General features: G+C 52.1%; 1 protein-coding gene across 4 annotated transcripts in view; it reads left to right on the plus strand.

Annotated features, from left to right (window-relative positions):
• CLMN (calmin) overlaps positions 1-21,845 on the plus strand; it is a 98,238-nt gene extending 76,393 nt beyond the window's left edge. Inside the window, exons 9-14 of one of the 4 annotated variants that reach the window (XM_054692675.1) lie at positions 653-2,332; positions 5,105-5,301; positions 9,516-9,576; positions 10,207-10,277; positions 10,673-10,769; positions 12,299-21,845. In XM_054692675.1, coding sequence (XP_054548650.1) covers positions 653-2,332; positions 5,105-5,301; positions 9,516-9,576; positions 10,207-10,277; positions 10,673-10,769; positions 12,299-12,463 — 2,271 coding nt within the window. In that variant the 3' untranslated portion in view covers positions 12,464-21,845. The other 3 variants (XM_037503967.2, XM_054692676.1, XM_054692682.1) reach the window with 3 other exon arrangements.
• The last annotated feature ends 598 nt before the right edge of the window (positions 21,846-22,443 follow it).

A 22,443-nucleotide genomic window follows, 5' to 3' on the forward strand; every position in this document is an offset into this window, starting at 1 on the left:
CTTGGCTGACCGTTTGTTATCTCAGGTGGGCTGGCTTCCCCAATGTGCATATCCAGACTAGGCATTGGCCCTCCGGTAGCAGGAGCTGGCAATATCTGCTCACTTTGGAAAGACTTATCCTTCTTTAGAATTTAGGTCATAGAGGTTTCTTTCCATCCCTAGACTTAAAAAATAGTGTTCTTAATTCATCTGGTATTTTCACAGTTCAGCAGAAACAATAGTATTTTGCAGACTTCTACAGCTTAAAACACTTTGCAGCAGTTCTGATGTGTCTTTTTCTTCTTTTTTAAAGATTTATTTAATTATACATATAAGTACTGGGGTACAGGCCAGAGGTGTGGGGGGTGGTGAGAGGATTCACCAGAGACAGAGTGGGGAGCAGAACAGGCAGACTGACTGAAGTACACTGCTGAGGGGAGCAGCGGGTGAGTCAGGAGAGGTCTGCTGCACCATATGGGTTGCTCCCTGGCTGGGGATTAAACTTGTGCTGCAGTGCCTATGGACAGCTTCATAGGTTGCGTCTTAACCCCTTGCACCACTAGGAGGCCCTCTGATGTGCCTTTTTCTACCATAGTTTTTGTTTTTTTAGAAAGGAATATACATTGTACTTACACGCTCTTCTGATATCATCTTGCCCTCTATTTCTTGACAGGAGGATTTTGTGGATTCAGAGAAAGAAGCCCCTATTGAATCCACCTTTGTCCGCATCAAAGAATCCCCTTCTGAACAGGAGAGCAAAGTCTTCCTTCTGTCCGAAAATGGGGAGCGTTCCTATACAGTTAACCATGAGACTAGCCACCCACCACCATCCAAGGTCTTTGTCCCTGACCAGCCGGAGAGCACTGAGGAGCCTGAGAAAAGCCTCTTGAGTGACGTGTCCTGCCACACAGAGCCAGACAGCACCTCTGAGTTCATGCACCAGATCATCGACGAGGTCTTCCAGGGGATCTCAGCAAACATCAGTGAGCCATCTCCAGAATCTTCCATTCTGTCATCCAAAAAGGATAATCGGAGGGCCAACTCCTTGCCAATCAAGAAAACTGTGCATTTCGAGGCTGACACCTACAAGGATGCCTCCTGTAGCAAGGACCCTGTCTACAGACAAAACCTTCATTCTGAAGAGGGTACCCAAGGGGCACAGTTGTTGCTGAAGCAGGATGGACAGGTCCCAGCAGCGGAAGTTGCTGAGGACAAGCCAGTAGAGGAAGCCCCAAGGATCCTGGAAGCAGCCGCGGATGACCTCGCTTGGGTGGATGGGAATATGGATCATTCTCAGACTTCCCAGACTAGTCCCTCCTGGAACAGGGCGCTGGAGAGTGCAGCTGGCCCCAGGGAAGATGGGCCTCCCCTGCCACCCCCTGGGGAAAATAGTCTTCTGGCCGATTCCCTGGAGATCAAGGTTAAGCTGCTGACTGTCCAAGCTTTAGGAAGAGAAGACTATTTTGAAGAAGTGCCTCTAAAAGCCTCTAAATTTAACAGTGACCTCATCGATTTTGCCTCCACCAGCCACCAGCAGACTTTCAACAAGTCCCCTCCTCCTCCTGAGAGAAAACCGGTCGAGGAAGAGGCCTTGGAGGAGAATCATGCTGAGAAATTGGGTAAAAGGAAGAGCAAATCTGCCCACAAAAAGCAGGATTCAGAGGAGCCCCAGGACAAGTCTGTCCAGGATGACCCTGACCAGGACCCTGGCCCGGAAGCCCTCGGCTCTCCTTGGGCCCCAGAGGAGGCCCCGGGGGCTAAGAAGGCCAAGGTGTGTGAGAAGGCCAAGCACAAGTCCCCCTGGCACCGGCGAGGCGAGGAACATGGGGCGGCGGGGGCTCCAAAGCGGCTTGAGGGGGAATTGCCTTTCAACTCGCCCAGCAGCGACATCAGCTTGGATACTCTGGGGAGCCCCAGCGAAGAATGCCTGGACTTCAGGCCTTCCCCGCCGCTTTCCAGGGTCTCGGTCATTCCCCATGACCTCTTCTACTACCCGCACTACGAGGTGCCCCTCTCTGCGGTGCTGGAGGCCTATGCAGAAGGGGTGGAGGATTTGAAAAATGAAGAAATGGACCTGGAGGAGCCAGAGGGCTACCTGCACGGGCTGGGAGCCGAGGATGCCGAGGAGGCCAGGGAGGCTGAGGAGGCTGAGGAGACCGAGGCCGAGGCTGCCCAGAGCACTGTCAGCTTCCTGGGGCCGGGCAAGGACCTCCCCCAGGACAGCGACCAGGCCCCCCATCTCGACTGGAGTGCAGAAGGTGCCCAGCCAGCCTCTGAACCCGGCCCCCCACCTCCCCAAGAGACCCAGCAGCAAAGGGAGGTCGAGGAGGGTGCTCCTGCCGAGAGCAATCAGGTACTTGATTTGGGGGTTTGGGAATCCCAGGCCCTACCTGGGGAATTCTGCCCTGCTCTGAAGCCCAGCACGATCCCTCACAGGCATCCCAGGGCTGGAATTTAAGGACACTGTCCCTCTGCCTTGGAAAAGTGGGGTGCTGGCACCCCCAAGAGTGGGTCCTCCCTAAATTTTGCAGCCTGGGCACCTCACTGGCCTTCGCCGAGCCTGGCCCTGCCTATAGGGTGCCAAGAGGGTCAGGATGGAGTGTCCTGCAGGGTCATCCTTGTACACAGCGGGCACAGCGACACCAGCCTGTAGGCAGCGAATGTTGCCCCGCCTCCGGCAGGAGGTAGAGAAAACTAAGGCAAGACCTCACCTTTGCCTCTGACCTTGACTTTTAAGGATGTTTTGTTTGTTTGGCATAAATACTCGGCTATAGTGTCTTCAGGGGCACGGGTGAGCAGGGCAGGGGGAGGGGCGGGCAGCACTACAGTTTGGTGTTGCTATTTGACCTGGGCCAGCACTGGAGAGGGCCTGACAGATGAGCATTGGAAGGATGTGGGGTGCCTGGCCTTGGGCACAGTAGGGCAGGGGTCCTGCTGCAGGCCCCCCTGTTAATCAGAGCTTCACTAGTCCGCGAGTGGAGCAAGAGCTGTCCTGAGTGCAGTAGAGCAGAGCTTTAGGTTGTTGGCGTCTCTGCGCTGTGTCTCTTGCTGATCATCTGGGCCTGTGGGGGTCTCCTGGGCTACCTAGACCCACTGAGTTTGTGGGGTTCTCCTAGGCTACTGAGTTTGTGGGGTTGCCCACATTACCTGGTCCACCTTCCCGAAACTAGCACTGAATTATCATGTTGGTGTCTGAACTCTCCAGTCAGACTGATCAATGGACCCAGGGCTTAGGTTTGGGGGGTCAGAAGAAGGGAACCCTCCTGGTTCCAGTCAGTGTTTCTCAATTAGACTGTATAGTGGACCGAGGGGCTTGGGGCACCCCATGCCTGACCGACTGCCTCTACCAGTTCCCTCGCTTCCTCCTGCAGAATGATGCCTCCTGCAGCCTTTCTCCCTCAACAGCCCTCCTGTAAAAAAAAAAAAAAAAAAAGAAGGGGTGGAGGTTGGGGAAGGATTGTCTTTCACAGTGAATAGAAATGACGAGTTTTTCTTCTTCTAGTCAAAAAAACAAAAGTCCTCTCCCGCTGCCACAGACCAGCTCAGCGGTGGCGGGAGATCGAGACAGTCTCAGGGTTGAGTGAGAACGAGCAAAAGGTGGTCGAAGGAATTAGGGCAGGGGACAAGAAAGAATGACACACAGACACACTCAAGGGAGAGTGAAAATCTGAGTGTCATTTGCTCAAATCATTACGCATATTTATACATTTTCAAAAGGCATTAGGTCACACAAAATCTATTTTCCCAGCATAACAATGTTTCTTGTTACCTAGGCATAGAATACAATTTTCTAGCTAATGGTTTACAAGTTGCTAAGCATATGTGGTTACATTTCCTGAAACTGATTTTTACATATATAGAAAAAGTCAGGTAAGAAAATTAATTATGGACAAGTTGCTAAGTTACTACTTATTCAGAAACAATGATTAACTGGTTAATGGTTAAACTGCTTTGTAGGTAATTCCATCAGGCTTGTTTGTAGGCAACGCTCTCAGCAGCCTTGTTTTCAAGCAAAGGAGGGGTTTTTTACTGCAGGCTTATTGCCTAGATTGGGCTTATAGGCTTGTAGGCCTTGTTTGATCTGAACGCCAAAGTTTATTATGATGAAGCCCCTCGGGGACTGCGTCTGTCTTAGGTCGTCAGGAGTCACAGACATGAGGCTGGCCAGTGCCTTCTTTAGTCTGCCCCCAATCTTACCCGTCATTGACTGTCCAGTCCAGCGCACAGGGGAAGGGGGTCTTACGTACTCTATTTGTGAGCATCCACAGTACAGCCACTCTTTATTTCATCCAATTACTGGCGAGCAATGGTGGCAACAGTGGCATTGCCAACCATGGAGGCAGGAGCTGCCACACTCCCACTGCACCTTTCAGAAGAGGTCACATCTGTCCGTTGCTGACAGAGGCGAAACGGATGTTCCCAATTGCTGAGTGGTTTTCATTTCTTTGTCCCCTGAATCCCACTGGCCACTCTAATCCCCTTGTTCTGATACCTGCTGAGCAGGTCCCCCAGCCCCTGCAGGGGTGTGGAGAGGAGCTGACTCCAGCCATCTCCGCGCTTCTCCATTTCCTCTGGTTCCCACGGGCGCGTGGCTGGTAGATCTCAGCCTGCCCGTGCAGACAGGGTCCCAGGGCCCTTCTCAAGGCCCTGCAAGGGCTGTTGCACTGTGCTCTCTCTTCAGCCAGAGGCACAGAACAAAGTCAGCCACACCTTAGCGTGTGCCTGCGTGTGCCTCCCCAGACTCGGGCCCCCCATGCATCCCATGACCCACTTGGCTCCCGGGATCCATCCCTTGGGGGAGTGTGTAAAGGTCCTTCTCTGGGGACATCCTTCCCAGGATGTGCTGGGAAGACGGTGACGCTCATTGTGCCCATTTGACAGACAAGGAGACTGAGGCTCAGAGGGAGAGTCAGCTGCTCCAGGTCACTCAGCTGCCTCCCCCACCCCCCGAGTTCTCAGTGACTGTAAACCCTGCTGAGTTCATGCCCTCCCTCTGCAGCACTGACCTCTGTCTCAGAGGAGGTGGGAGGTGGGGTGGGCTGTGCCAGGAAGGAGCCAAGATCAGGTCTGGCAGGAGGGGGTGCGGTGGCGTCTTCTCTCCATCTTGACTTTTCTCGCCCTGAAGTTCCAGGAACCCACCAACTCAGAAAACTTAGCAAACCCCTTAGAAGAAAATGTAATGGAAAAGTCGATGAGCAGTAAAAAGAAGGAGAAAAGGAAACACATGGACCACGTAGAAAGCTCAGTCTTTATAGCGCCTGGAGCTGTCCGCTCCTCCGATGACCTCGAGGAAGACACCGGCGACCACAAAGTCCCTTCCAGGTATTTTGTTGCTGTCTCTCCCCAGACGGAGCTTGAGAGCGACCCTCTGGACTCCTTCCGCGTTCAGTTTCTGATGGGATGGGGCAGGCAGGTGTGGGCCGGCCCGCCAGGGAAACGCAGCTTCGTACCAAATCCTCACTCCGTGCCAGGCCCCTGCATCCCCGTCTCCTCCCTGCACTGGCACCAGACCTGCTCCGAAGCAGCAAACCAGAAAACCCAAAGCTGCCCTCTGCCCTCACGCCCAGTACCTCCGCGAGGAAACTGGCCCTTAACAGTGAAATAAATGGCTGAGCTGGGGAGGGGTGGGGCGTGGACGGGCGACGCCTGCAAGAAGCTGCCAGCTGCCCCGGCCCTGTGGTGGGCCATAGGGCCAGGGAGCTCGCAAATGCTCCAGAGCATCTCACGGGTCAGCCTGCGCCCGAGGCCCTGCCTTCCCGGCCACCAGGAAGCTGGACATTAGTATTAAGGCTTCACTTTGGCTCCAGGGAAGTGTGAGGGAGGCTCGCTTATCTCAGGGGAAGAGACAGGGAGGATAATGAGCTTTAAGTGGCCTGCAGGTGGCTTGTGGCTCACATCTGCTCTGTCATCCCAAGGCCGCAGATGAGGCAGATCCGTCCCAGGGAAATATTTAACTGCTGAACGTCTGAAGACCCTGGCTCTCCCCATGATCATCCATCATCACGATGGTCACCGTTTACCAAGCTCAATGTGTCAGGCATTGCGCCCATATTCCCCCGTTAGTTCCCAGGACACTCCTACGGGCAAGTCGGTGGGATTGTGCCTCATTGTGGGGGGCAAGGAAGGAAGGGCAGGGGGTACACCCCGCTTAGGAGATGGCAGAGGGGTCTGGGACTCAGACGTGTCAGAATCCACAGGCCATGTTTTCTGTGACCCCACTTTGCCTATGGTGGGGGAGCTGTGCTGGCTGCCTGCAAGGGGGGGGCGGGGCGGGTATCGGGATCTGCATTTGGGGAGTGAGCAGAAGCCCAGAGAGGGAGAGCCAGAAAAGGAACTGGCAGATGCCCTGTTTCCACCCCCCTCCGCCTTGCTTCCCTGCCTGCGCTCTGGGGACAGGGGGAATACTGGGCAGGGGTGCCATGAAAGACTGCTGCCCACTTAGGCCCAGGGCTCCCAGAGTCCCTCTCTCCAGCAGCTGTCTGCTCAGAGTCCAGGTGGACACTGGTGGCAAATGGCCCACGGCTGCCTTCTACCCACCGCCTCCCAGGGAGGGCCCATTGATCAGGCCAGACCGCTCAGCTTCTGCTCAAGCGGGTCCGTTCTCCGCCCTTGCTGAGCAGTCCTGGGTGATGGAGAGGCCAGAATTGGGGGCCTCAGAAGCGGTCAGCCACAGTGGACATGCTGGCACAACTGGATCCTCCAGGAGCTCACAGGCTAAGGGGAACTAGGATGTGCACCCCTGTTCCACTAGGACTGGGTGGAGCATGTAAGGTGTTAAGTAAGACACAAGGGGGATTTCACCCCATAGACCCAGGACACAGGCAGAGGGGTCAGGGCAGCTCATGTCACTTGAATTGAGCATTGAGGCAAAGTAGGATTTGGATTGGGGACAAAAGAGAAGACGTTCCAAGCAAAAGAAACAGGCTGTGCAAACCGCGGGGGCCTAGCAGGCGCCTCAGTAAACATTCGTGGACTGTAACGGGGTAGGGGAGGCAGAGGGGGTCCCTGGGGAAAGCAGGCACCTTGGGTCCTGTTGCATCAGAAAGTACCACAAACCTGTGCCAGAGAAGGCAGGACAAAGGAGAGGAAACCTGAAAAGCAACTGTTATTTCAGGACCTGGCAGTGGAGCCTGAGTGCCTGCAGGGCAGAGGTTGGGCTCTGATCTCTGCACCCACAGGCCACTTTCCCTGCTCCTCCCCTTCGGCTGGTGGCAAAGCTATAATTATGGGGAAGCATTTTTTTAGCTTAGGTGGAACCTGAACTTCAAATGCACTCAGACAGCCTGGAGGTGTGAATGAGCAGCTGGAGCCCTCATGGGTGCCAGCCCTCTGTGCTGCTCACTCCCCTTCAGGGGTGCACCGCCCCTTCATGCTTGAGTGCAGAGAAGTCAGTGTCTGGCCTGGAGCAGTCAGGTGGGATGGAGCCCTGGACACCTCTCTTCCCCCCACAGGATGTCCTGGCTGCATCTCTGCAGAAAAGCCCATGGTTCCAGAGTCTGCAGGAACCGCTGCATCCACCCTCAATCACTCTCTCCCCATAGCCCCTGGGTCCCAAGTACCCTTGAAGTCCTTGAATGCCCCCACCCAGTGCCAAGCTCCACCTCCTTGAGGACCTTCCATCTTCCTGAAGCATTGTCCCCCCCCCCCCCATTCCTAGCCTGCCCCCTTGGGTCTCAGCTCCACTACCTCTTGCTCCATGCAGCCTTCCTGGATTCCTCCAGGCTATTTTACCTGCCCCCCCCCCCCTTATATGTTCTCATCGCCTCTATTCTCTTTCTTCATGGCACTTACCAAAACAGTCATTTCTATAATCATCTGTGTCGAGACCCGTTCATCATCTGCTCTCCCCCTAGATGGTGGGCTAGCTCCCTGAAGGCAGGAAGGCACCCCAGCATGGGCCCCCCAGCATTTAGCAGTACCTGGCTTGCAGTTGGCACTCAGTAAAAATTCCTCTAGTGACCGAATGTCTTCAGTCAGCTCCTGGGGGACCTGGGTCACCCCTAGCCCAGTGCTGGCACACAGCAGGCTCTGGATAATGCCTGCTGAAAGAAATGTTGGGGACTTAAATTTGAATATGTCTCATACTAATTAAATTATAACCCCCAAAACAAGAAGGCATGGTGGAAAAAAGGCAGGGGGTGGGGCTAGTGAGAGCCCCCTCCTAAAGGAAATGCCCCGTTTTACTTGAAAACATTACAAACAGGTGTGGGGGGAGGGAAGCACCCTGCCTCTCCATCACCCCAGGGTGGAGTCAGCTCTTCCAGGACACTGCTGCGTTCTGGGCACCAGGGCATCTTTTTGTTTGTGGGTGCATTTTGTTCATTTCCATGAGAGCAGCCGGGAAAAACCAGCCCAGGCTTGGGCTTGAGGAGAGGACTGAAGTCCAGCGCATGTCCAGTCCAAGTAGCCTTGAACTGGAAACCTGCCCAGCGCCCTCCCCGGGGAAAGTCGGGTAGCCTCCCAGACCAGACGGCAGTGGGTGGAAATAGCAAGGCTGTCAGGATTCCCTGGGAATAAACCCTTGGGTCAGAGGCCTTTTGTCCGCAGCCTAGATGCCACCTAATGGGTCTCCCTTGAAACCAAATGACTCTCCATTCCTGGATGCGTGAACCCCCAACACCCGTGTCCTGGGAGAAGCAAGACAGGGCCACTTGGACCTGCAGCCCTGCCAGCCCCGTGAAGCAGGTGGGGTGGAAATGATAATCCTTTTTACAGATGAGGAAAAGTGATGAGAGACCTAAGTGTGGGGGTACAACTGCCAGTGACTTGCCCAGGCTGGGCACTGCTGGCCTCCCCCTGGGCGAGCCCTTGTCACTAGATCAGGGCTGTGTTCCACATCAGCCTCAGTGCTCTGGTCAGAGATTAGCCTCCTCCTGTATGAAGGCAAAGGCCAGCAAAGGAATCCTGTACCAGGACCGAGCCTTGGCCTGATTTTGGCTTTGTAGGGACCCCAACAACTTGGGATGCTTAGTAAAGAGATCCCTTCCTGCCCTGAAATCCTATCGCTTTAAAGAATATGTGGTCTGCTTTCTATTTAAAATTCTTTTTTAAAAAAGATTTATTTATTTATGCATACAAGAGGCCAGAGGTGTGGGGGTGAGAGGATTCACCAGAGACAGAGTGGGGAGCAGAACAGACCGATCAACCAAAGTACACTGCTGAGGGGAGCAGCGGGCGAGACAGGAGAGGTCTGCTGCGCCATGTGGGTAGCTCCCTGGCTGGGGATTGAACTCATGCTGCAGAGGCTGGGGACAGCGTCATAGTGCTGTGCTTAGCCCCTTGCGCCCCCAGGGAGGCCCTCTATTTAAAATTCTTTCCCACCTTTTCTCCCCCTCATAAACGAGGGCCCAAAGAGTCTCTCTTGACAAGCTCACTCCCACCCGTGGGCGTCTTGGATGGGGTTTCTCGTTTCTGTCGCTGGGTCTGGAATCACAGGTTTTCTGAACGTACAAGCGGAAGACTCGGGATGGGGTGAGCGGACTCTGCCGGGAGGCGCTGGTGGCGGTGGCAGCTCAAACCGTGTGTTTATTTTTCAGGACTAGTCACAGCGACTCCAGTATTTACATTCGACGACATAGTAATAGGTCCCTGGAATCGGTTAGTATGTGATTTCTTCTCCTTTGTAGGCCCCTGCTAATCGATTCCTTTCCATCCTGCCTCCTCCCCGGCCCAGAGCTTTGAAATGACTGAGGTGCAGCGACTGTCCTTTGGGATAGAAGACAAGCACGTTGAAACCTTGTCGTTAAGCTCCGTCCAATCGAATGTCCAGTTTGGGCAATAAGGGGTGTGAATAAAGTGATGATTTTAAAGCCCAAAGGCTTCTTTGTTATAAAAAAAAAAAAAAGGCAAAACAAAACCCACGGCCAAGATCCCACCCCCACCCTGTACACCCCCCACTCCCCAGAAGGGTCGCCTTCAGAGGCAGAGGTGCAACTAATGCGGGGGATCACAGCTGCTTAACCCTGGGTGCCCTGGGACCTGTAGCACCCAGCCCCAGCCCCATTCACATCGTGGGGGGCGGGGCCTCGGTCCTCAGTGGGGGTGCGGGGGGAGCGTTGAGGAAGTGTAGACTGTCACTTAGTTTGCTTTTGGAACTAGGTGTTGCAGCACTGAGAAAAGCTTGGCGTGCTTGGCTTTGTGTGTTTAAAATCATCTTATTTTCTGTTTCAGAGATTTCATCTTTACTAATTGGGTTTGCGGGGGTTTTGTTTATAAATTTCACTGTAGGATCATTTTAGCCACATTCACCTGAGGAATGCAGCGGGAGTGGACGACAGAGGAAATGGGATGTTAACCAGGTGGGTGGCTTTGCTCTGCTGCCAGCATTGTGGGGTTGCAGTGGATTTCTTTCTTTCTTTTCTAATGAGGCAGTCTACCATATTGGGGGGGGGTGCTTATTTGTTCTCCAACTCTGCTTGGTTGATAACCATGTAGTCTGGAAATGCGGGGAAATACCCCTTCAGAGAAAATGAACTTAAACTGAATGTGAGAGGGAGGGTGATTACCCGGATGGGCGAGGTGTGGACCAGGAAATGGTTGCATTTCCAGAGGGTCTGGGGGATCTGCCCGCACCGCAGTTAGAGAACGCAGTGGCAGAGGCCTGCTGTCCCAGGTGGAGCAGGGTAGGAGTGGGGGGAACACTGCGTGTGCCTTGCACACGCGCCTGACGAGTGTGTTCGTTCTGTCACTGCAGGTACAATACTCAGAAGCTCACTGAGCTGATTTTACAGTTTTATGGCATCAGAGCAGACATGAAGAGGGAGTACAAACATGCCAGAATGTCCATGAAAGTATTTCCTACTGTTAAGAGAGAACTCGATAGTCTGAGATTGCAGAATGACTGTGAAACCGCCCATGTAGCACCTCGGACATCAGACACCCCTCTAGAGCTCAAAGCTCTGAGCTGCCCCCGCCCTGTGAAAGCTATCGGGTTTATTTTATTGATTTTTTCCCCTTTTTGCCATGGATTTAAATTCACTTGGAAGGACCTAGGTTATAGGGAGCAGAAGCCTCTGAATATTTCTGGGCACCTCAGCAGGTCACCCTTAGAATGAACTCTACCCTGCTGGCTTCTGCAAGGGAAAAAGTAGCAAGACATGTCTTCCTCTCCTGAATCCAATGGGAATAGGCCCTCACCTCTTCCTCTGGGCTGCGCACACTCATTGGAAAATCATTCTTTCAGCTTTTATGAGCAGGAGACTCTGAAAATGGAAGTCACAGCGTTGGGGGGGTGCAGTTGGGTTTGCCTTATGTTGGGCAGTTATTACCTCTGTCATCCAAGATAATCATAGCTAAGTTAGTTTCTGAAAATGTTTTTAAGAAAGAGACATTCCAGGGCTTCCCCTGGTGGCGCAGCGGTTGAACACTGGGCTGCGAGGCTGCCCGCAGCCTCTGCAGTGCCGGTTCGTTCCCCGGCTAATGGCGAGGGTCCCACAAAAAAAAAAAAAAAAAAAAAAGAAAGAAAGAGACATTCCAGCAGTGTCCTGTTCTCTGCTGGCGAATCAGTTTCCAAACCAAGGCAAATGTGTCATCGCTGGGGCCTCACCGCTCCGGGTGTCAGGAGTGGTCCAGGCAAGGTTTTCCCTTCTCATAATCTGTCATGCACTTGAATGGCCCTAAGAAGCTTATGCTCTAGGCTTCTAGGAATGTAACTTCAAGCAGAATCCCCTTCCAATAAGATCAGAACCCCTTAGCTCCCCTTGTGAAAATTGAGGGGGGTGACCCCCACACAGCATCCTTCTAAACTGACAGAAGCAGAGTGTCCTTGTAACACCTGCCTTCTCTAAAGCAAAAGAAAGTAAATCCGACTGAAATCAGCTCCAGTAATTATTTTAAAGGTTGTGTTCAGAAGCTAATAATGAAAATTGGTGGCAGTTGGAGGTGTCTTCACTGTTTTTTGGTGGCTGTTTCTCAGTGACCCACCGTCAGGGAGTGCCTGTGCCCTGAGGTGACTTCCAGGGTCCCCGTGTTACCAGACAGAGAGTCTGTGTGTAATGCACAGGGAAGGGCACAGTGGGGCAAAGGGCGGCCTACACGGCTGTCACTAAGACTGTGGCCTCGGACGAGCCACCCAGCCTGGGAGTCTCAGTGTGCCCGTCTGTGAAGTGAGGTCTACACCACCCCTTAGTGTGGTAGAGAAGAACTGAAAACATGGGGGAGCTCAAAGGGCCCCAGCCAGGCCCTCACCTCGGGCCTCTTGACTGCTTCCCTGGGAAGCCCCGAGCTCCCCAGGTAGGCAAGGATGTTGGGGTGCAGAGGGAGTAGAGCCCCTGTGACTGGCCCCTTGTAACTGCCTTGCCTGTCTTCCCTCTGCAGGAAGGCCAAGCATGCTGGGGAAGCCAGGCTGCAGGCGAGCCCAGGCCCGCAAAGCGACTCGCTGACCCAGTTTGTCCAGCAGCCGGACATGATGTATTTTATCCTGTTCCTCTGGCTGCTGGTGTACTGCCTGCTGCTCTTTCCGCAGCTGGACGTCAGCAGACTCTGATGCGCGTGCCTGGACAATAAAGAAGACAGCACCCTGCCAGGGGCCGCGGCTCCTTTGACTTCTTTGCTCTGGGTTCTGAATCGGGCACCCGGCAGATGGTTGAGGACCCCGAGGAAACAGACTCCTCACCCCACCCCCTTGCGCCACATTTCCTTTTCCTCCTGTAAGTCCTAAGCATGCTTTTCTGTCTGTACAAAGCTCAGGTAGGTGGCCGCGTCCCAGGAGCGCTGGTTCTGGGCCTTGCCGGGTGGGGTGTTGAGTGTCTCACTAATACTTACGTAAACATGACCGCTTGTAGCTTATCCCACCTACGGGTTTTTAAGGAGTGGACTGGAGTCACCTCTCTGATAAGGGTCCCCCTGGTGAGAAAGAGGGCAGATGCCCCAGGCAGAGACTCCTGGGGTGAACACTACTGCAGGAGAGTGGAGGTGCTAGGGCTGTGCCCCCAAGCCTGGTGGTGGGTCTCGTCTGTGGGGCCTCAGACAGCAGCTGGAGGCTGCCCTGCTGGCTCCAGAAAGCACAATGTATGAGGAGGGATGTGAAGGCTGAGCGTGTGCGGTACGTACTGCGCTCCAGTTCAGCTTGCGCCCTCGACATTTGGGGGGTGGGCAGGGTGGACTTGGGAACCAGGTGTGGGTTGCATTTTAAATTCATCTTTGCAGTGACTGTACTGAAGTAGACCTGTGATTTTCAAACTTCTACCAGGGGAACCCTCCTTTGAAGTGAAATCTTAGGAGCCCTGTGTAGACGAGACATTTAAAGCAAGGCCTGCTGACACCAGGGGTGCCCTGCAAGCCACCCCTTTGGCTTCCTTGGATGGCTCCTGAGCCATCTGTGCCCACCCCCACAGTGCACAGGCCACGGCCAAAAGCCCGAGGAGGCTTGTGGACAGAGCTGGGTTAAGAGTAAGCCCCAGCTGGGGTGCAACCTGCACGTGGCCCCACAGGCCCCTCCTCCCCGCAGCCTCTGGTCCTGTCTGGGAGTGCGAGTCTCCGCAGTGTCCTCTGGTTGGTCAGGTGGGTTTCTCGAAAAGATTCTCTGGAAAGCACTGCAGAAAGCAGCCCTGAACATGCCCTCGGGTCCACCCCCTTCCATCTCCCTGCTGCTCTGAACCGCACCCCCAACTCCACCCTGTTATGCTTCCTCCTCCCATTGTCCACCCCCTCTAAAGGCATGGAGCAGTCACTAAGAAGGATCAGGCCGGGCAGAGTCTGTAGAGCATCAGATGAACCCAGAGAGGCAGAATGGACAGTCCAAGGTTGCACAACTAACCAGGAACGAACTTGCCAGCACACTCAGGCCACCTGATGCCCAGGCCAGAGCGGTCACCTGCTTTAGGTCCAGCGCCGGGGCCCAGGAATGTCCTGGAATAAAGATAAAGAACTAGATTTAAATGGCCTCTTTCAAACAAAACCTCAGTTTCTAGACCAACACTCAACTTTGGTTGTGTTTTGCTATTTTTCCCATGAGGAAAGTTCTTCCACCCTCAAGCGTGTCCACTACGACTTCTGGAATACCCAGGACAGTTGTAATGGCATATCCCCTGGCGTTGTTCTTGCGCCCCAAATCACATTTCTCTCTTCGCTGGCCAAGGCCTGCTCATTTCAAGCAGTTAAATTAGCTTGAATTATTTCAAGCAATGGATTTCAGGTTTATAGGACTCCAGCATAGCCAAAAGAATTTGCATAGCACATGTGAGTCGATGACAGCTCAAATCTGGCCTCTAACCCGTCTGCCGATACCCCCCACCACCACCACCACACAAGAGAATAGAAGCCTTCCAGGCCCTATGCTGTTGGGAGCAAGTAGTCATCCTTGAAGGCCAAGTATCCCATGGAAAATGAGCTAATTAATGGGCTCCCTGGCTTCTCTGAAAGCTCAGCGCTACAGAGAATAAAGATTGTATGTGTGTTATTTTATAAGCCTGGATGGCACGTGGTCCTCACCTTAATTAGACACTGGAAGAGCCAGGGAAGCGCTGACCCAAACATGAATCGTTTTGTTTTATGGTTCAAACCTTGTCCAGAAAAATCTCTGCAGGCTTCGTCTCTCCCCATTATATTGTGTAATATTATTTTAAACCAATGGTTGGCGAAATGCCTGAAAGTCATTGGTTCAGGCTGGCAGCAAACTGACTTTTTTTTTAAGAGGGAAAAAATATTCTCTAGAGGATAGGCTTATATGGAAGAAGCTGGACATAGAAGCCTGCAGAACAAACCATCCCATGGCTTGTGATATATTTTCAAGCATTTAAATTCTTATCCAAGTAATTAATTCTAGAAGGCTTTTAATGAAAACTAGCCATTCCCAAGTCTTGTGCCTAAAAGTAACATTTTCACCTCCTCTAGCTTCATCTCTGAATATTTACCTCTGCATTTTTACATTGCATGTTTATGGCTCTTTTTTATTTTTCATTTTTTAAAAGATCGATTTACAAGGGCGGGAGTGTAGGCCAGGGGATGTGAGAGGATTCACCAGAGACAGAGCGGGGAGCAGAACAGGCGGATCTACTGAAATACACTGCTGAGGGGAGCAGCGGGTGAGGCAGGAGAGGTCAGCTGCCACTTCCCTGGCCAGGGATCCAGCTGTTGCTGCACTGGCTGCTAATAGCTTCATAATGCTGAGATTTAACCCCTTGCGTCATCAGGGAGGCCCCTATGGCTCTTCTTTTAAATGAATTTAGAGTTGTCAGCTGAGTGGCTGTGATGGTAGATGAGTCCACCCTTATCCACTTTGGTTTTAAGTATAGTTATTTGTGACTCATCTCCATTCAGAGTGAGTCTATGAGGACTATATACACCTGAACCCAGGAGTGCACTCTGGTTACATGTCCTTTCTTGTCACATTTTCTCCCTTTGATTTAATTTCAGGTGGAGGCAGGTGGGGAGAGCACATTCTTTAATAACTTCCTGAGAAGGAGAACAGGAGAAGTAAAGATTGCTGTAAGCTATTTTGAGAATTTGCATAACTTCAATTGTCTTTACACTGCCCTTACCCAGTGTGGCTGGACAGAGAATTGCAGGCAGAAGGTAACACCCTCCTAGCACCTCCCAACGTGGTGGTGACATTTCTGATGTTGCGCTCACTCCCGAGTCTTTCGATGTGACTGGGGTATCTCCCCCTTCCCCAGAAACCTCAAAGATCCCTTTGTCTTTGTGCTGTGAACTGTCCTGGTGCTAGAATGTCCTTGCTGTTGTGCCGGCTGCAGGTTCTCTCGGGGAATTTTTATATTTTCTTGCATCTGTTCACATTCTTTCTTTCTGGACCACCTATTATTCCAATGTTGGACCTCCCAGCCAGCCCTCTAGTTTTTATATTTTATCTTTTCTATGTCTCAGATCAATTTTATTTCTTCTTCAGGGAGAGCTATGTGGCTCTATTATCCCAGGGTTATTTGTTAGTTTTACTAAAATTTTTTCCCAATGTTTAGTTTTCAGTTTTAGTTTAATCTTTCATTTCCAAAGCATTTTGTTCTCTTGCTTCTGGTTTCTAGTGTCCTGGTCTTGTTTTGTGAGCGCAACCCTTCTCTCTCTCTGGCCGTTCCTGAGGTGGGTTTTTAGGAAGTTCTTCTCTGCTTCCTGTTCTACCTTTGTTTCCTCTGTGTTGCATTTCTCTGGTTGGTCTCAGGCTCTGCCTCTCATGTTACAAGTTTTTCGCAAGTATCTGGTGATCCTGTGGGTCTGTTCATGTTGAAGATGTTGACACATTGGCCATGTCAGGACTGGCTTGTGGGGTTGGCAGGTAGATGCTTCACCCAAGGATGAAGCGGGTCTCTGCTCAGGGCTCACTGCATTTCTCCAGACCTCTTTCCATTTCTGCCTGAGAAAGGGACGTGCACAGGACCAGCCCATGCCATGTCCCCATGCAGTTTCAAAAAAGGCATGCACTCTTGGATGCCATAGGGAAAGGTCCTCTCATGGCACAGAGCTCAAGTGGCTGAGGGCACCTTTTCCTCTTCCTTGAGGCAGATGCAGCCTCAAGCCAGGACAAGTCAGGTGGGGGGTTGGGGGGCAAGCAGAGGCTGGATCTCTGCTCCCAGCTGTCCCCTAGCCGGGCATCTCATGCAGTGCCCACCTCATGCTGGAGCCCCGACCTCTGAGCAGGCTGCCTCGTCATGGTCAGCGTTGACTCCTGGTTTCTCTGGGTCAGAGCGGCTCTCATTCTCCCTGGAGCAAGTCTGCTGCACCTGGCCAGTCAGGGCCCTGCCTCTGTGGGTGCAGGGGGCTCCTCTGTCCCACCATAAATAGGTTGGCATCTCTTGCCCACTGTATGTCTTCTCTGTCCCTTTGTCTCAAAGTTGCGCCTCCATTCCTTTGCTCTTGTCTTCATGGGGTTCACAAGGCAGGAAAAGGAACCCATGTGTTCATTGCACCCCCTTAAGCCACAGGTGCCCACAGAGTTATCTCGCCACTTTGTTAGATGGCCACCACTCTGTTGACTTGTCTGTGAACTGAGTCTTTGGCCACGTCCTGCTCTGTGGGCAGCTGGGTCCCTGTGTGATGCAGTGCCGAGTGCAAGGGAGTGCGGAGCCAGCCGGGAGCCCGAGAGCTCCTGCTTGTAGCTCTGCCACCATTCAGGCACTCTCCCACCTCACCTCCCTCTTCAGCTCCTACCCCCACAAAACCATCTCAGATTGCCCAGCTCCCCACAAGCTCCAGTTGGTGGACTCTTACAGCTCTCATTTCTGGCCCCCCTCACATATTTGTAAGCCAGCAGCCCAGTGCGCCAACAGGACAGCTCCTCTGAGGGTTGGCTGCTGGGGCCAGTCCCTCCTGGTCCAGACCTGGGCTCTGTGTATGGATGTGCTCCCCACAGCTAAGGATCAGGGGACAAGCCACCCAGGACAGAGGCTGCTTCGCCCTTCTGGACCTCAGCACAGTTCTCCCCAGCCCCTCTGGGCATTGCTTATCTGCCCCTTACAAGCAGGGGTGGGGGTGCGTGTGGAAGACAAGCATTTAGAGGTGGCCTGGGTGATCACGTATCCCTGCACCTTGTTTTAGAAGTGAGAAAACTGAAGATCAGGTTAAATGATGGGCCACGCTCCTAGTTCCAGCCCTCGGGTGAGACATCTTCATTCCTGATGGAGTTTTCTTCAAAATTAGAACCTCTGGCCACTGTAGTTAACCTGCACACCCCCCCCCCCAAACACACACACAACAAAGACACGGGAGGCATGGGGCTAATCTGGCCCAAGGAGTCAGGAAGGGAGGAAGGACGTGCCTCAGTGACGTCGGGGGTCCTCTGTCCTGTGGTTTTGTCACTGCCATCGGAGACGGGAGCTCTTGCAGGTGAGCTCCAACTTCAGTCTCCAGAAGGCCACTGGAGGAGTTTGATGCCTGCCCTTTGTGCTGGGAGACAAGGCCCCGCCCACACTCAGCTTCCTGAGGTGCCCCCTGGGCTGTGTGCTCTGGCCAGGAAACAAGCTCAGAAAGCCCTTTGGGCCCAGATGTGCTCTCTCCCTCTCCCTGCTGTTGCACCATCTCCGCTGAGCCTGCCGGTCTGGAGGATTTACTGCCCTGGGCCCCTGTGCAGAGCTGGTTTGCCCTGAGTCCATCCAGCTGGTGGACGGGGGCTGGATTGAGGCCCAGGCCCCGGGGGCTGGTGGGAAACTGAGCGCTGGCCTGAGCGACATCGCTCTTATGGGCCACAAGTCACTGCAGTTTGCCTTCACAGTTAGTGTGGGAGGGAGCCAAGAAATGAGACCTGGGGAGCTTCCTGGCAGGACCCTGAATCCACAAATCTTGTTGACTCTTCTTCTGGTCCGCATTTCCTTGGGGAACAACAGTCAGCAGCTCAGGGAAGTGAGCCTGGTGCAGGAGCAGCAGGAGTTTAGCACAAGTTGCATCCAGACTCTTCCCTTTCCCTCTTGTACAGAGTTGAGCCTGAGGACTCCACAGGGCACACGGCCCTGCTTGCTCTGATTCTTGGGAGTGCCCCAATGGCCTTCAAGCCTCGTTATTTCTCTGTGTACATACGGCCGGGCTGGACATGAGCCTGGCGGAGGCTGGAGCCACAGAGCTGCTACTTTGCGAGAGTCAGTGACCATCAGGGTCCCCAAGCGCCTCTGAGAAGTACTGCCAGGCCCCACGGTGCCAGCCAGAGCCACCTCTTTGTGTTGATTGTTTGTTCTGAGAACCTCGAAACACATCAGGCCAGCAGTTCTTCCCCATCCAGGGCTGTCATCTCAACAAGCCAGAAAACATTCTCATTCATGGGAAAAGCCATCCGAGATGCGTGTCCGGCCCGCACTGGCTTGAAATCACTCCAGCACAGCCTCTAAGGGCCTCACCCCACTGCTGGCTTAAAACCCAGCATGCAGGTGTCAAGTCTCACTTTCAAGAGTCTCCCTAACTGAATTCATTTATTTTTTAATCTCTTCCTCCTCCTTAGGGGGCATATTATGGGGTAGGGAGAGAGGGCAGGTATGGGGAGCAGCCAGATGGAGGCCCAGTCCCAGCTCTGTCACCAGGTGCTGGATGAGCTCAGGCCGGCAGCCTCTCTGCCTGCTTGTGCACACAGCACACGCACAGGCCCTGTTTGTGGCTGAATAACAGCTGCCTCACGAGTTTGTCAGGACATGGTAAGTCTCTGCAGTCCTCACTCCACGTTCCCGCCTCTCCAGTCTCCACTTACGTGGCTCCTCGCAGCCTCCCGCCTGTCCACCTCTCTTGCCAGCTGCTCTGTCCCCAATACAACGACTGCCTCTTACAAAAGAAACTTGGGACCATTGTATACCCGTCACCTCGTCTGACCCTCGCAACAATTAAGGCGGTGGTGGTTTCAGGAAGGAAGGAAGGAAGGAAGGGAAAAATAAGGTCATGGAGCTTGTGAGTGGCAGGGCCGCAAACACGGGGCTCTTATTTCAAAGGCTGCTAAAGGGATGCCTGATAAAGATTCTGCTTCGTGGTGACTTTAACCTTCTTGCAAGGTGTGGGCAGAAGTTCTTGGCATTGGAAAAGCAGGGAACTTTGTATGTCACCACTTTGCACCCTTCCTCCCCTCGAGGCCTCTGCATACTTGGGCTCCCCAGCCACATCAAACTGCCTAACTATCCCCTGCATCCGAGGATGCCCCATTTTCATGTTTTAGCCTGTGGTTGCAAATTTGCAACCAAATGACTGCCTCTAAAGGACCTTTGGCAGTGAAATCTCTGTGTCTGACAGAAGATTTTAGTTATTCATTTAATTCTACATCCCTCCCCCAGCTAATCGCCTCTCCACTGCCGATGCATGCTTTTCAGAGCAGGAAACCAGGCTTTCTCCTTCCATAAAAGCCAATTAGTTCCATTGTGCTGGGCAGAGGGCCCTTAAAATGGGGATAGGAACATGGATTGCTTGGATGAAACCCAAATCATTTGGGAGAGAGAGAAAATCCCCCCCCCTTTTTTTTTATGAAGGGCAGGCTTGATGCACTGACTTTTATGTTAATGGTTGTGTGTATGTGTGTTTGAATATTCCAAAATCTGTTTACCCATTCTTTTCTCTCTCTGTCCATCCCCACCATCCTCTATACCCTCTGCCCCTTCCCCCTGCCTATCCCCATTAACCTCAGATTCCTCACCGTATTTATTAATGCAACCTAGTTTTTGTAAGTATTTTGCCATATTGAGCATTTGTCTTTGTGATTCTGACTGGCTTTACTGTACCTCGTTCCCTCAAATGCTGTTCTGCTGAGAATGGCTAATTCTCATCTTTTCTTTGGCTGCATAGTCTTCCACCGTGTGCCTATACCACAGTCTACTGATAGGCAGAATTATGTTTTCTTTAAATTTAAAACTCTCTGGAAAGGTTGACGGCTTTTGCCATCACCACTACTTCTTTTAGCCACCCACAGCCACCCACCGACGTCAACAAGAGTGTGATCTGTGCTGTAATGAGAAAGAGCCACAAATGCCTGTGTTCCCAGATGCCATGCGAGCATGGAAACTTGTGAGAGGTACTCTGGGAATATCTGTCACCTGGGGAGTTGGCATTGTTCCAAAGCAGGACAAGGCTGGCCTGACATCAGGAAACGACATTCTAGCTCTGGTTCAAGGTGATGACCTCTCTGGTTGGAAGTCCAGAACACCCCTTTTAAAAAGTCCTTCCTAGGTTTAAAATTCCAAAGGTGACAAGTTCAATTTTTTTTTTTTTTAAATCTCAGGAAGTTATACCTATTTGCTGTTAAAACAAACACACCTCTAGAAGTGAACTCCAAAGCTTAGAACATCACTTTCCATCCCTAGTCTCTGAGGAAGCTTTGGAAAAACAAAATAGTCTGTTAAAGGTGCGGGGTTGAATGTTTGGAGTAGAACGTGGGAGATGATCTTCCAGGGCTCCCGGGACAAGTGGGCTCCTTAAGTTAGCATCTGGCATCATTTCCCAGGGGAATTCAGCTGCAGGAATTTTTGTTCCTTCCCCAACTGGACTCAAGATACATAGCCATGGAAATTCCACTGGGAATCTGAGGCTGTTTGTGTTCTCACATTGGCTCCTACGTAGCAAAGGCTGGCAGCTTGGTGCAGAAGGTCCCTGAGGTGGGTGTGGTACCCCGGGGAGGGCGAGGTGCAGAGGAAACCAGCCCTCTGTTCTTGAAATTGTACCATAAGATAGCTGCCTGCTCGCTGGCTTTGGTGCTGGTGATAGCAGCCAAAGAGTAAATGTGGGAAAATGGGTGTGCACGTCCCTGGGAGAAAAGATAAACCTGGAAACGGATTTGTTCAGAGCATATACTTTTGGATGGTGGTAAGTGTTTATTTTTTCAAGATCTGTAATGTGTTTTAACAGATTTAATGCTAGAATTTCTTTTAACGCCACAGCAGGACTTGACAATGTCTAAGAATTTTTACTGAGAGCTCTAAGAGAACTATTGAAAAAAGGTGAAATGCTATTTTGTAGTACAAGGATTATTTTGTCTATTGAGTATATACATAGCTGTAGCTTTGTAAAAAGGGGTCTTTGTAAAACAATTGTATGAATGTGTACTCTTATTTATTGATTATTGTAAATGTAGATTAAATGACTATTTGCATAATTTATACCTGTGGGGAATTAACTGGAGTATTTGTTACTTGACTGTTTTCTATTAAGGAGTATCAGGCTTGGTGCTACGATGAACGGTCTTGTAAAATTACATGTATTCCTAAGAAAAAACTTGAGTATAAATCTCATGAACCGACCATCTCATTGATAATTTTTATCTCCATGTATGTTTGTGCCTTTGCCAACCAGAAGTTACACTCTTTACTTTATTACAGCAAACAGTACTGTTCGCAGGATAAAGACCAACAGAAATGGTTTGGTAAAAACCAAATGAAACCAACTGACTTTAGAGTCGTAGGTTTATAAGGAAGATACCCTGACAAACTGTGCAGTAACCTTGAACCTGTGTTTGTGAAGTTCCAAGAAGATACAGCAGGAGTGGGGGTGGGGTGGGGGGGTGGAGGTGGAGGTAGTGTCTCTCTTGAGAGAGGCCATCTGTTTGCTCCTGGTTTGGCCACTTCCCTGTTCGTCCTGCCTCTCCCGGTATTGACCTGAGATGTCCCTAGCCTGCTGACCTTGTCCTCATGGTCCAGAATGTGTTTGCCCATCCAGAAAACCCACCCCTGCTCTGGGCTGCAGAATGGAAGAGACAGAAACTGGCACCACGGCCTCTGGAGACTTCCCAGGGGAAGCACATCTCATCTCCCAAGCTGACAGACTATTTCTTTCCTCCCAGGGAGCAGGAAAAGTGGCCTTTGGTGAAGACTGCTCAATGAATTACTGACCAGGAGGTGGGATGCAAGTTGGGACAGGCAACGGGTGGCCTAGCGGTCGGGGCTGGGGCAGGAGGTGGGTGGGGCAGTTTGTTCATTAAACACATTTATGGCTGCCCAGGGCAGGTGCTGGCCAGGTGTTGGTGTAGAGACAGGAATAAGGTAACTCCATCCTCTGAAGGAGCTCACTGAGCAGCTGAAAAGAAAAGTGATGCATGTGGAACCTACCACTTTTCTCGAACATGCC

Source organism: Talpa occidentalis, unplaced genomic scaffold (assembly GCF_014898055.3).
Source record: "Talpa occidentalis isolate TD23 unplaced genomic scaffold, MPIMG_talOcc4v2.1 talOcc4.11, whole genome shotgun sequence".
NCBI lineage: Eukaryota > Metazoa > Chordata > Mammalia > Eulipotyphla > Talpidae > Talpa > Talpa occidentalis.